This window comes from Arachis stenosperma, chromosome 5, assembly GCF_014773155.1.
Source record: "Arachis stenosperma cultivar V10309 chromosome 5, arast.V10309.gnm1.PFL2, whole genome shotgun sequence".
NCBI classification, from domain to species: Eukaryota; Viridiplantae; Streptophyta; class Magnoliopsida; order Fabales; family Fabaceae; genus Arachis; species Arachis stenosperma.
In genome coordinates, this window is record NC_080381.1 from 17,683,191 (window position 1) to 17,696,618 (window position 13,428).

The 13,428-nt window shown below is 39.0% G+C and overlaps 3 protein-coding genes across 3 annotated transcripts; 2 read left to right on the forward strand and 1 right to left on the reverse strand.

The window, feature by feature from the left end:
* The first annotated feature begins 1,649 nt into the window (after positions 1–1,649).
* On the forward strand, positions 1,650–3,743 carry LOC130980497 (uncharacterized). Its single transcript, XM_057904168.1, has one exon. It carries the CDS (start codon positions 1,650–1,652, stop codon positions 3,741–3,743), a length of 2,094 nt encoding a protein of 697 aa, XP_057760151.1.
* Positions 3,744–3,770: 27 nt separating this feature from the next.
* LOC130980498 (uncharacterized) lies at positions 3,771–4,274 on the forward strand. The gene has a single exon (XM_057904169.1). The coding sequence runs from the start codon at positions 3,771–3,773 to the stop codon at positions 4,272–4,274; it is 504 nt and encodes a 167-aa protein (XP_057760152.1).
* Positions 4,275–12,221: 7,947 nt separating this feature from the next.
* LOC130981636 (glycosyltransferase family protein 64 C3) lies at positions 12,222–13,410 on the reverse strand. Its single transcript, XM_057905233.1, has one exon. The coding sequence runs from the start codon at positions 13,373–13,375 to the stop codon at positions 12,389–12,391; it is 987 nt and encodes a 328-aa protein (XP_057761216.1). The 5' UTR covers positions 13,376–13,410; the 3' UTR covers positions 12,222–12,388.
* Positions 13,411–13,428: the final 18 nt, after the last annotated feature.

Consider the following 13,428-nt stretch of genomic DNA (forward strand, 5'->3'; position numbering starts at 1 on the left):
CAGAAAATTTTAAAAGATCACATGCTGAAAACCAATCAACAAAATAGACATAGCACATAAATTTTGATGTAAAAATACATAAATCTTGATGCATAGCACAAAAATTTTGGTATGCATCATAAAATATTTTGGAGGACCACATACTTAAAACATTGACTCACTCAACTAATAAAATATATTTGTATCAATTTTTTTTATATTATATCGATAAGATTGTGTTTTGTAAAAAAAATTTGTGTTATGTACAAAAGTTTTTGTACTCTCCAACAAATATATCTGTGCTGCAGAAGCGCAGAAAAAGGAGAAATAATGACGTATGCGCGCATCGTTAATTTTCTATTAGACTTATACTAACTTGATTGGATTTGGTTACGAAAATATTTTTATATGTAGCATCACTGATATCAAAATATTGAAAGTTATTGGTGAACTTCGAGGGCTTTTTTATTTAAATAATTATGTAAAATACATTAATTTTCGAAATACACACAGATGAAAAAGATGATCGAAATACGCAGAGCCATTTCTGCTGAGGTGTCCACAAAATGAAATCGACCTCCATGTCAGGTGAAGCGCCCACGAAATGGAAGTCAGCATGTTGAAAGAAGTGATTGGCGCACGCGAATTGAAGCAACTCACTGAAGACAACCGCGAAATAGGACATCCATGTGTCAGCACCAGCGAAATGGCCGCCCAACCCGTTGAAAGCGCCCGCGAATTAGCAGTTTCCGTACAAACATGCTTTGGTTGTTGCTGGTGGCTAAGGTTGGAGGTTTCAGGAGTGAAACAATATAAAAGGAGAGGAGGGAACCAAAACACAGCCAAAGAAAAATTTAGTTACTAATAGTGTGACCGTGAGTGAAACTGGAGAGAGATTGTTGGTTTAAAAAAATGATAGTAATTTACGTTAACAAATTAATTAAAAATTAAAATTATACATATATTTTAATTAAAAATTAGTTAAATCCATGTTTTAAACAGATATATAATCGAATCAAGTAAAAACAAATAATTTTTTATATACAAATAAAAATAATACTAAAATAAAAATTATACAAATAAAAATAATACATATATTTTTTTTCCAAATAAATATACAAAAAGAAATTTTTACTATGTCTATCCTATATATATAAATATTTAAGATAAATGTGTAACTAATTTTTATTCCGGACATCTATATAATTTTAGCTCTCAATTAAGTTATTAACATAAATTATTCAAAAATTACTATTGTGATTAAAAAATGAGTGAAATTAAGGGTAAAAAACCATAATAAGCCAACTGACTCAAAAAATAACGTAAATACGCCAAAGCAAAAATCGTTTCAGCAATAAGCCAGATCGTATTTTTATATAATTCGAACCAGGTTGGTTCGAACTCTAATTGTTAGTAAATCGAACTAGGTGAGTTCGAATTAGGTTATTTTGGTTGGTAATAAATCGAACCAGCTTGGTTCGAATTAGGAATGAACGTAATTTGAACCAGCCTGGTTCGAATTATAGAGAGAGACGTTTTCCGTGTAATTCGAACCGGACTGGTTCGAATTACACAAATCATAGTTCGAACCAGACCGGTTCGAATTAGTGTGAGACTGAGGTGTATATATATGGTTCCAAACGTGAGTTAGTCTCATTAGAGGGAGTAAGATGGCTAGTGAGGAGAGTTTTGTGGTTTTGGTTCACCACAGAGGATCTGTTAATAGAAAAACTCGTTCCGGAGTAAAGTTTACAGATAAGAATCCTCTATGTATTGTCGTAACATCTACGACGAGTTATGATGACCTTGTTAGCGCTGTACTAATGAAGCTCGGTCTGGATGGTGCGAAGCGGGTAAAGAAGTTTTTCTATCGCATTCCAGTCACGGTGCTACAGAATACCGTGAGGTATGATTGCTTCACGATTAATAATGATGTGGACTTGCAAGTAATGTTTCTTTGTCGGCGGCAGTTTCCGGAGGTGAGGACACCGGAGTTGTTGGCACGGCTGGTTGATGTTGTATCCAGCTCTGGCGGTTCGAACAGGAATACGAACACTATAGCGAATCCATCAGGTTCTAGTTCCCGGCCTGCCGTTGCTTCCTCCTCTGTCCCTGTGTACGAACTAGTGGTCCAACCTGTCGCCTCCCCGTCTTTTGCTGTTGACCTCAATGGCACCGAAGGCGACGAGGTAGTGGAAAGGGAAAATTTGCCGAACGCTTTAGTGGGAGTTGCACCTGTTGGCGTTGGAGACGGTTTTTTGGGTGATGAAGAGGAGGATGACGTCGAGCCGGATATGATTGACGATGACAGCGCTGATGATATTGGAGCGACTGGGCCTGCATTGGAGGTAGGTGGTTCTAGCTCTGGCACACAGCAGTATCCACCACATTTTTCCTCGTTGGACTTGGACGCCATGAGAGATGAGGGAGTTTTAGGGCACGCTGTTGGATTCGGAGCTAGAGATGCGGAAGGGACTACTGGTCTGACAGAGTTTCAGGTTGGTCAGCAATTCCAGGATAAAGATGAGGCCCTTTTAAGTGTGAAGACTTACAGCATCCGGCGAGGGGTACAGTACAAGGTGGTGGAGTCCGATCACCGTCGGTATGTGGACAAGTGTTCCGAGTTTGAGAATGGGTGCACATGGTTGATTCGACTGAGTCTCCGGAAGCGCAAGGGCATTTGGGAGGTCAAACGATACAATGGACCTCACACTTGCCTGGCCACATCCATCTCGAGTGACCACAGGAGTTTGGATTATCATGTGATTTCGGCGTTCATTATGCCAATGGTTAGGGCCGATGCATCTGTGAGCATAAAGGTGCTCCTGAACGCCACGGCAGCGCACTTTGGTTTTAAGCCGACTTACCGGAGGGTTTGGATGGCGAAGCAGAAATCTATTGCCCTCATCTACGGTGACTGGGATGAGTCCTACAACGACCTGCCTAGGTGGGTGTTGGGTTTGCAGCTGACGATGCCTGGTAGTGTTGTGGTCCTTAAGACGAGCCCGGTTCGAGTTGGAGGACAGATGGACGAGTCTCAAGCGTACTTCCACAGGCTTTTCTGGACTTTCCCGCCGTGCATCGAGGCATTCCGTCATTGCAAGCCGCTAGTCAGCATTGACGGCACACATCTGTATGGGAAGTATGGGGGGACGTTGCTCATCGCGATTGCACAGGACGGGAACTCCAACATTCTACCTGTCGCATTCGCACTAGTAGAGGGTGAGAATGCGGAATCCTGGACATTCTTTCTCTCGCACCTTCGACAACACGTGACCCCGCAGCCCGGGCTGCTGGTTATATCGGACAGGCACAATGGCATCAAGGCTGCGCTTGAGGCCCCTGACGGCGGTTGGTTACCGCCATCTGCGTACCGTGCATTCTGCATACGACACGTAGCGGCTAATTTTGCCCTAACCTTCAAGGGCAAAGACGCTAGGAGGCTACTAGTGAACGCGGCATATGCGAAGACCGAGGTTGAATTTGATTACTGGTTTGATATCCTGCGATCTGAAGATCCGGCGATGTGTGAGTGGGCGAACCGGATTGATTACTCGTTGTGGACTCAGCATCGTGATGAGGGGCGGAGATTCGGTCACATGACGACGAACATCTCTGAGTGTGTGAACTCTATCCTAAAGGGGGTCAGAAATCTCGCTGTAGCATCCCTGGTGAAGGCAACATATGGTAGGCTTGCGGAACTCTTTGTTCGCAAGGGGAGAGAGGCTGAGGCCCAGATGGGAACAGGACAACAATTCAGTTAGCATTTGGTGAAGTGTATTGAGGCCAACATGAAGACGGCCAGGTGCTTCACGGTGACGCTGTATGACCGGGATAACTCCGAGTTCACTGTAGCAGAGACCACTCCGACTGGTTCTTTCTCCTTGGGTACTTACAGAGTATCACTTGCCTCTCGGACATGTGACTGCAGGTACTTCCAGGCTCTTCATTTCCCGTGTCAGCACGCACTTGCATGCTGTGCATACTCACGGGTCACCTGGACCTCTTACGTTCACAGGGTCTATCAGATCAGCTCGGTGTTCAGTGTGTATCGGATGGGATTCACACCTCCGATCCCGGAGGACTTCTGGCCACCTTACGACGGGCCCACGGTGATTCCAGACCCTGACAAGAGGCGTGCCAGAGAGGGTCGTCCTAGATCCACTAGGATACGGACGAATATGGACGAGGCAGATCCGAATCGCCCAAAGAGGTGCGGCCTATGTCGCCAACCCGGACACACACGACGTAGTTGCCCACAGGTTGGAGGATCGTCTCAGACAGGACATCATTAGTATGCATGTTGGTAGTGTTAGTATTATTTACATTTGTTAGTGCGCATGTTGGTAGTGTTAGTTTTATTTACCTTTGTTCGCATGTTGTTAGTGTCATTATTATTTACATTTGTACGCATGTCTTTTACTTTCATTGTTGCGAGTAGTAATGAATGTGGCTTCTTTAATTATGAATAATGCTACATGTTCCGTAGATGCACAATTTAATAAGAAAAAATAAACACTAAAATGTTTCAAGATTTATTCATCATACATAATCAAAGTCCCACAACACAAATAACAAAAAACATAGGTGAATAGACTATAACATAACAAAAAAAAGTACATATCACTATCATACATGATTGAACTTTAAGGAAAAAAATACATGAAACGTGTATCATCTAAACAGATGCGAGCCAGTACCACAGCGACGGGCTACCCGTGCCCTCTGACCTCGGCGGATAAACGGCTCCTCATCTTCGATGTCATCCCTATCATCCTGTGGGGCAGGCTGTGCTGGTGGCGCAACATGCAGGGGTGCCGCCGAAATCCCTGCGACAGACTCTGATGCAGCGGTGAAGGCGGATGGAGGAGTACCTCCGAGACAGAACTGGTGACCAACGGATGAGGATGGAGGCTCATTCAGATCAACATCTAACGGGGCCTGTGTGCCTGAGGTCTGACCACCACTGCGTGGAGTCGCGTCCCCCTGCATGATGGCGGTGATCTCCTCTAGGAAGCGTGGACTCCCAAAGTCCCCAACAAGCGTGTCTGACCCAATAAAGTCTGACCACTGTGATCCCGAGATGCGCCAAGGTGCCCCCCCTGCTCAGTCTGGTCATCGGCTGGCACACCAACAAAGTAATCCCCAAGAGGGCCTGATCCAAGTACAGCATCACCTGTGTCAGCGCCGTCACCCATCCCTGTACCATACCACTCACCTGCATGACCCTGATCGTATGTGCTAGTACCAGTAGCTGCAGCAGCCCCTGAACCACCCCTACCAACGTGCCCATGCTGATCGTCGTCGTCGTCCCCATGGTCAGCACGCCTCCTCGCCCTACCTCCATGGCCTCGTCCTCCGGCTCTAGCGGGACCGGCGTCGTAATCATCGTGCACAGCATGATCAGGCCACCTCCACTCACGCTGGCTCCGCCGTGTCCCCACACCCATCCTCCTCTCAACCCTACGCCTGTCCGGCACGTCCTCAGGACGATCCATGTCAGGAACTCGCCCCGGACCCCACTGTGAGGCCTCAACTGGAATAGGAACTGCTCTAGGATCCCCCAACTGCGTCTCCGGAGACAAGAACCTCTTCCCATGCTGACTCCACCAGTCAAGGAACACATGCGACGGTCCGGGGTCGGCAACAACATCGAACCTCAGCACACAGTCCTGACGAGAGTCCCAAAGGAGATGCCACTTCTGCAAAGTAGACGGGAACCATCGATCGCCGCCTCTACCGTCCTTGGACATCAAAAAGTCAATGTTCAGGGCGGGATGCGGAGGGGGCTGAACCCCACCAAACTGCGGAAGAACACGATCTATCTGATGCCACTCTATCACAGCAAAGTAGATCAGCGCGGTGACAGAGCGCCACAACGCCATATGACGAGGCTCCAAAACCTCTGGATGCACAACCTGAAGTACGTCGGGACTACTGTACGACATCCATATAAACTGCAAAAGAAACTCAGCCTTGTCAGGGCAACTGTAGCACACAACTACAAAAGCTTGATTGTAAAAGAACACTTGTTAACTAGCATACTCACCTCCCTATCCTGTACCCGGTCTATCCTGAGCCTCCACATCTGCACTCTAGGACCCTTCTCGCTCCCGGAAGGGTTGTAACCTGACCATCTGCACCATACACATTTGTTACATCAACTGAAATATGTGTTCAAACTATGCAATAGAATATTAATGACTACGCAGTTATGTATGTCAAATTGAAATAGAGAAGGCCTAGTATAGTACCTCGAGGCCAACGGCCAGCTCAACTCCTCATATCCTGCAGGCCTAAACCGAGGAAAGCGCCAAAAGATCCAAGACTGAAGTAGCTGAAGCGGGCCCGCTAACTTGACGACATGTCTGTTCGCCACTCGGCACATGCACCGGTACAACCAAGCTAGTGCGGCAGAACCCCAGCTGTAGGTACCCAGCTCCTCCAGCCTCGCTACGTACGGAAGCCATCTGATGTGAATCTGGTTCCCTGACTTGTCCGCAAACAGCTGCGTGCCCAACAACATCATGATGTACGGACGGGCATATCGGCGCACAGTCTCGTCATCTGCATCCTCAGGGCACTCACCGAAAGTCTCCTGAAACCAGCTACAGTTCACTGCGTACTTCTGAACCTGACTGGGAGGAGGTATAACTCCGAGCAACTCCTGGAACCAGACCCAGGCTGGACGGCCACCCTCGATGTATATATGGAACTCTGACAAGCACCCGCTCACGTAACGGCCGTCCACTGGCAAACCCAGCTGGTATGCCACGTCCTGGAGTGTGATGGTGCACTCTCTGAACGGCATATGGAACGTGTGCGTCTCGGGACGCCATCGCTCTACGAATGCACTGACAAGGGCCTCGTCTAGCCGGAACCATCGGTCGTTTAGCCTTGCAAGATGGTATAGACCTGCCATCTGCAAGTACGGAACGTATCTGTCATCAAGTCGCATGCCCTGCTGCCGCCGCATGCTCCTAATGCATCGCTGGGGCTGCTCACAAAATGAACCGCATAGTTAGAACCGGCTTAAAAACCAACCACAACCATAAGCAGCACGATAAATCATCAACATACCATTCTGCTAAATAAAGCCGCATAACATTACATGAAGGTTAAGCAACTGGAAAACAAATCCATAGACCGCACAACTAAACCGCTAAAATAAACCAGCCTAACGAGATCCACTAACAAGAAACAGTTTAACTAAACCGGTTTACGTAAAAGAGCTAGGGTAAAACAACTACCATAAAAAAAGTCAAACAAATCACCAACATAAAACCACTAACGAAAACCACCTACCCTAAACCACTAACATAAACCGTTTGCATAAACCACTCGCAAAAACCGCTAACACAAACCACCAACATAAACCACCAACAGAAACCACTAACTTAAACCACTTGCATAAATCGCTAACTTAAACCACTAACATAAACCACTAACATAAACCACCTACATAAACCACTAACATAAACCACTAACATAAACCACCATCTAACCCACATGCAAAACCACTAAGGCACAAATACCGCTAGAATAAAAAATATTTCCGTACTAACCTCCTCGTTGATGACCCCGGCTATATGAGCGACTCCGTCCAAGCGATATAACCGTGCCGGATCGTCCCCCATGAGCAGAGTATTTCGTTCAGCTATTATTCGGAGAGAATCTCGGTCGTTTTCTCTGAGATTTTGTGGGGTGGGGGGGAGGAATAATAGTTCGAATGAGGGTGATTCGAACTCCTTATATAGCCGAATCACCCATAATTCGAACCACCTTGGTTCGATTTATGAAGGATCTCTCCAAGGGTAATTCAAACCAGCTTGGTTCGAATTACATGCATTTCAAACTTGGCTGTAGTTCGAACTAGCCTAGTTCGAATTACGTGGGATTGGAGTTTGAACCACATTGGTTCGAATTACGTTGAAATCTCCACCTCCCTAATTCGAACCACCCTGGTTCGATTTATTCATGTTTCTAGTTCGAACCAACCTGGTTCGAATTACATAAAAATTGCGTCTGGCTTATTGCTGAAACAATTTTCAGTTTGGCGTATTTACGTTACACCATTCTTATTGTGGCTTAATTAGGTTTTTTACCCTGAAATTAATGTTAAACAAAATTAATCAATTGGACCAATTTTACATTTCTGCATATTTATTTGATAACTTTAGTATTTGGATGTATTAAAAATTGAAATTGTTATTAATTTAAAATACATTTTAAAAAAAAAATTGATCACTATCATTTTAATAGTTATGAAAAAATATTTGTTATTATTGTTTTAATAATTGTAAATGTTTATGTTATTATTATTCGTATTTATTGTTATTAACTTTTTTTATTTTTTTTAAAAAGTTTACTATTATTATTTTTTTGAATTTTCAGCCATAATAAAATACCTAAATGTGAGTTCTTCAGATGACTCGATTATACGCATAGTGCAGCGTTTTCAATTTTTGCATGAGATTTGTTTACTATTTCGTGGTCTGGCATGCTGACTTCTATTTTATGGACGCCTCACTTGATATGGAGGTCGATTCCATTTTGTGGGCGCCTCAGCTGAAATAGCCTGAATATCGGTTATTTTTTTTTTATTTGTGCGTATTTCAGAAATTAATGTATTTTACATAATTATTTAAATAAAAAAGCCAAACTTCGTAGATACAGTAGAAAAGAGGAATCGTTAGAAATAATTTTAATTTTTTTAGATTTAAATTTTTTAAAAAAATTGTTAGTAACGATTTGAATGGATTGATATTCTAAAATTTTTTAAGATAGAAATCATCAGTAACAATTTAAGTTGAAATAAAAAAACATGACTCACGTTTTGAGGCTATTTTTTAGATATTGTAAAATGAAGAACGTAATACAATAATATTATGCAAATTTAGTATAATGCACTGATATAAAACAGATTAATATTAGAATAAATTGTCACTAACAATTTGAGTTATTGACAAAAAATATACTTAATAGTGAGTAACGGTTTGATGGATGACAAAATTTTTTGTTCAATAAAAATGGGACGAACGATTTATTTTATAATTACTAACACAAAGAAATCGAACTCCTATTTTCTTCAACAATTTCCAACTATTGATCAATAATCCGACAATTCCCGTCTTTCCTCCTCTCTTCACTTAGATCGTGATTCACGATTTGATTTAAATTGTGTATAACGATCTATGTAAAAACTGTTATTATTAATTTTATATATGTGCATTACACGTTCAAATTTTCATTTTGGTGTATTACATCTATCTTATAGTCGTATTAATAATAAATGTTAACTACTAATTCGATACTTAAAAGATTTAGCAGCTGACAAAATAGTCTCTAAAAAATATTATCGACAAAATAATTTCTAAATAATTTGAAAATACAACAAAAAATATTAATAAATATTATATTTTTTGTAAATAACAAATAAAATTTTATATTTAGTAAACGGCTTATCCATTAAATATAAATTTTGTAGTAACATTTGAATAAATATTTAGAAAATAAACAAAAAATTCGAAGAAAAATTTAAACTCTAAATTTTTTTTTATTTTTCAAAAAAATTTGATCATTCACATAATTTTTTTTAAGAAATTCACTTGACAAAAGATTATTAAATTTTAAAAATAAAAAACTTATTTTTTAATCATGATTACAAAAATTTACATTAAAATTTTATCTCTAAAATTATTTTTTAGAATATATATATATATATATATATATATATATATATATATATATATATAATATCTAGTTCTTTTTGTCATCCTTTTAAATCTTTTGAGAATTTATTTATCGTTAACATCTTTTGTGATTTGTTTTATCAACAATACAAATTTTTAGGTACTATTTTAATAGTTTATTCTAAAAATAAAAAAACGACGTTTTAATTATTCAATTTTGACGAAGTATAGGGAGTCAATGGAGTATCTGTACAATGTGTATAATGAGAATTTAGGATGTTTGATTCAGTAGGATATCAGATGTTTATGATTTTTAGTACCCGGATGATTATTCTGGATAGTATGAGTGTATTATGTTTGAGAAATTAGTAATATTTTATTCTGGATGTTCATTTTTTAACTCATATTAGACCAAATAAATAGCCTATTATACACATTATACAAATATTCCATTGACTCCTTAGCAAATTCTTCAATTTTTTGTAATTTTTAAAATTAAAAACGAGTGTAACGATTACCTCATTTAATTTTCTTTTGTAGTCGTTAGTCTCATTATTAATACTTTTGATATGTTATGTTTAATTTGCTGCACACATCACTCTGTTAATTTTTTTATTTTTATTTTTTACGATTAATTTATTTTATATTGTACTGTTAAATGTAATTTATGTTAATATTATGATATTTTCATGTAATATATTGATATAGAGTATTTAAAGTAAAAAAAAAAATTGTAAATAACGATTTCGAATAAGACAAAACGTTATTCCAAAGTTGTAACTAACCCATTTTTTTTACTAATTTTGATGAAAAATAAATAAATAAATAAATAATAATTTTTATATTCAAGTTATTTAACTATCTAAATCCAATCAAGTAACTTTAACTTAATTCACCTCTACGTGCCACTATTTTTAACAAATTTTTAACTTAAATGCACAAATATATATAACTGTCTTTTCATCCAGATTTCGTTTTTTTTTCCCGAATTTTTTCTGTGTTTTTCTTCGATTTTTACGTTCTCTTCTTTCTCTGTATTCTCTTTATTTTTTGCATTTTCTTCTTTCTCTGTGTTCTCTTTATTCTTTGCATTCTCTTCATTTAAGATCAATGCTTCTTTATCTGATTTGAAGATTTGGAACAAATTTTTTGAAATCAAACAGTAAAATCAGTTTTGAACATGTATTTCGTTTTCAAAGACAATGAATGATTAAAGTTCAGACTATCAATTGAATCAGGGTGAATTGGATGTTGTTTTATTTGAATCGAATCAAGTGGCTGAGATGTGGTTCGAATCTAGTTAATGTAGTTCGTTAGTAGTTTATGATTCTGTAATTGAATAATTTCGGCATAAAAACTAAGAAATTTATGTGTTATTGTTAAGAAATTTCGGTGTTATTTATTCTGATAAATTATGCATAATTCAAAACTCTTCTTCTTCCTTCTTCTCATCTTCTTCTTCTTATTTTTTTTTTTTCATTTTTTTCATCATCAACATCTTTTTTTTCTTATTCATCTTTTCCTTCTTATTTTACCTTCTTGTTTTACTCTTTTAGTAAGAATATATAAAAATAAGAAAAAATTAAACAAAGAAAAAGAAAAAAATATATAATGTTGTAAAATTACAAAGAAAGATGATGAACCTATATTTATTTAACTAAATAAGATTTCAATACATTACAAAATGTTCATTCAAATCTAATATGAAAAGTAATATTTTTAAAAGAAGAAATAAAAGCAACAGAAGAAGAAGATATTTTTGTATTTTTATAGTAAAATTTCGGTGTTAAAACTAAGAAATTTATGTGTTATTGTGTAAAAAATTTTGGTATTATTTATTATGATAAATTCTGCATAATTCAAAACTTTTCCTCTTCCTCATCATCTTCTGCTTCTTCTTCTTCTTTTTCATCTTTTTCATCATCATCACATTCTTTTTTTCTTATTTATCTTTTACTTCTTGTTTTATCTTCTCATATTTTTTCTTATTTTACTCGCTTAACAAGAATAAAAACAAGATAATATCAAACAAAAAAGAAAAAATACATAATATTGCAAAATTACTAGGAAGAAGATGAACCTACATCTATTTAACTAAATAAAATTGCAATACATTACAAACATGTTTATTTAAGTCTAATATAAAAAGTAATGTTCTAAAAAAACAAGAAATAAGAACAACGAAAAAAAAAGAAAAAATATATTTGTCAATTTTTATATATTATTTTTAATTTAATAAATAAATATTAATTTTTATTATAATACTAAAATATTATAACAAAGTAAGATAGAATACTAAAAACATACTATATAAAAAATATATTAAAAAAATATATAAAAATTAAATATACTTACAAAAATAATATTATAATTTAATATCATATTTTTTTAATAATTATCTATTTAAAAATAACTTTAACTAATATTATTTAAATAATATTTATTTTATTAAAATTAATTTTATATAAAATTGCCAAACATAAATTATATTAACATAAACTCATTTTATCCAAGTCACCAAAAAAAAAAAAAAACTCATTTTATCCAAAATCAATTCTATAAAATCTAAACTACAGTTTGACAATCTCAATCCAAACATACGCTTAATATTTCGTTAAACATGGCATTTGAGTAATGTGAAAAGTAAACTAGTTGCTATTAGCAATGGTGTTACAATTACCATCTCATACTTTTACCGCTAACTAATACTTATGTAATTAACTATCCATGAAGGAGTGATCGCAAAAGACGAGTTTGCCCCGCTTGTTACAGAGGGCCTGTTCCCCAACGGAATCAACCACCTTCCCATAATTGTATCTCAACGGCATCATTCCCAGTACCCTATGAAACTCTGTTATGCACCACCCTCTCCGCCTCCTATGCTCCCCTTTCCGACCACTCAACCCACCGCTACCGTATCCTTCCCCGCCTTCGTCATTCCTGGCGTCACCGTAATCCCTCACTCTCCTCGCCCCGACCAACACCGGCCCCACCTTCGCCACCTCCGACACCACTATGTTCATGAGTATATCCTCGCAGTTCCGCACCGAATCAACCATTCTCCTCATCGAGGCCATCTTCTCTCCGCCACCGCACGTGTAACGGTAGAGATACTCGCTCTTGAGGAGCATGAACTTGGTGAGCATGATTGAGAACCGGTCCGGGTGAACCGTGTACACCCATTCCTTCCGGTTCAGGTCGAAGTCGTGGGAGCGGGCGAAGAGCCCCACTATGCGGTCTTGGTTGGAAGACCAGATGCGGAACGCGAACTCCAGGGTTCGAGGGTGGACCTCTACGTCATCATCGCAGATCAAAACGGCCTTCGTTTTGATGTGGTTTGGGCGGGGGAGAAACCGGAGGTTGAGGCTGCTCGACGGTTGGGGGAGGAGGGTGATGCTGGCCTCGGAAGAGGAGGAGCTGAGGTTGCGGGCCAATTGCTGCAGGACACGTAGCGGTGTGGAGGGGTTGCCCCAGAGCACGAGCACTGACGAGACCAGTGTCGACAGGGAGTACGCCGTTGCTAGGGATTGGAGCAGAGGGATCCGCTCTTCCGAGAATCCGTTCATCACAACCGTGATCTGATCGCACCGAAGGCTCTGAGGGTCACGCATTTTTGTTTGGCTGCAGGTGTCAAAGGACCGAGATGAGGAGGTTAATGAAAGGAAGAAGATGGTGAGGATGGCGAGTCTCGCCGGCGTGGGCATTGTGGCGGCGGAGAGAGGTTTTGAAAGAGGAGTTTTGAGGTTGGCATTGTTTG

Excerpts from the sequence above, each read along its gene's own strand:
- LOC130980497 (XM_057904168.1), top strand. The coding sequence starts at position 1,650 with ATGGCTAGTGAGGAGAGTTTTGTGGTTTTGGTTCACCACAGAGGATCT.
- LOC130980498 (XM_057904169.1), top strand. The coding sequence starts at position 3,771 with ATGAAGACGGCCAGGTGCTTCACGGTGACGCTGTATGACCGGGATAAC.
- LOC130981636 (XM_057905233.1), bottom strand. The coding sequence starts at position 13,375 with ATGCCCACGCCGGCGAGACTCGCCATCCTCACCATCTTCTTCCTTTCA.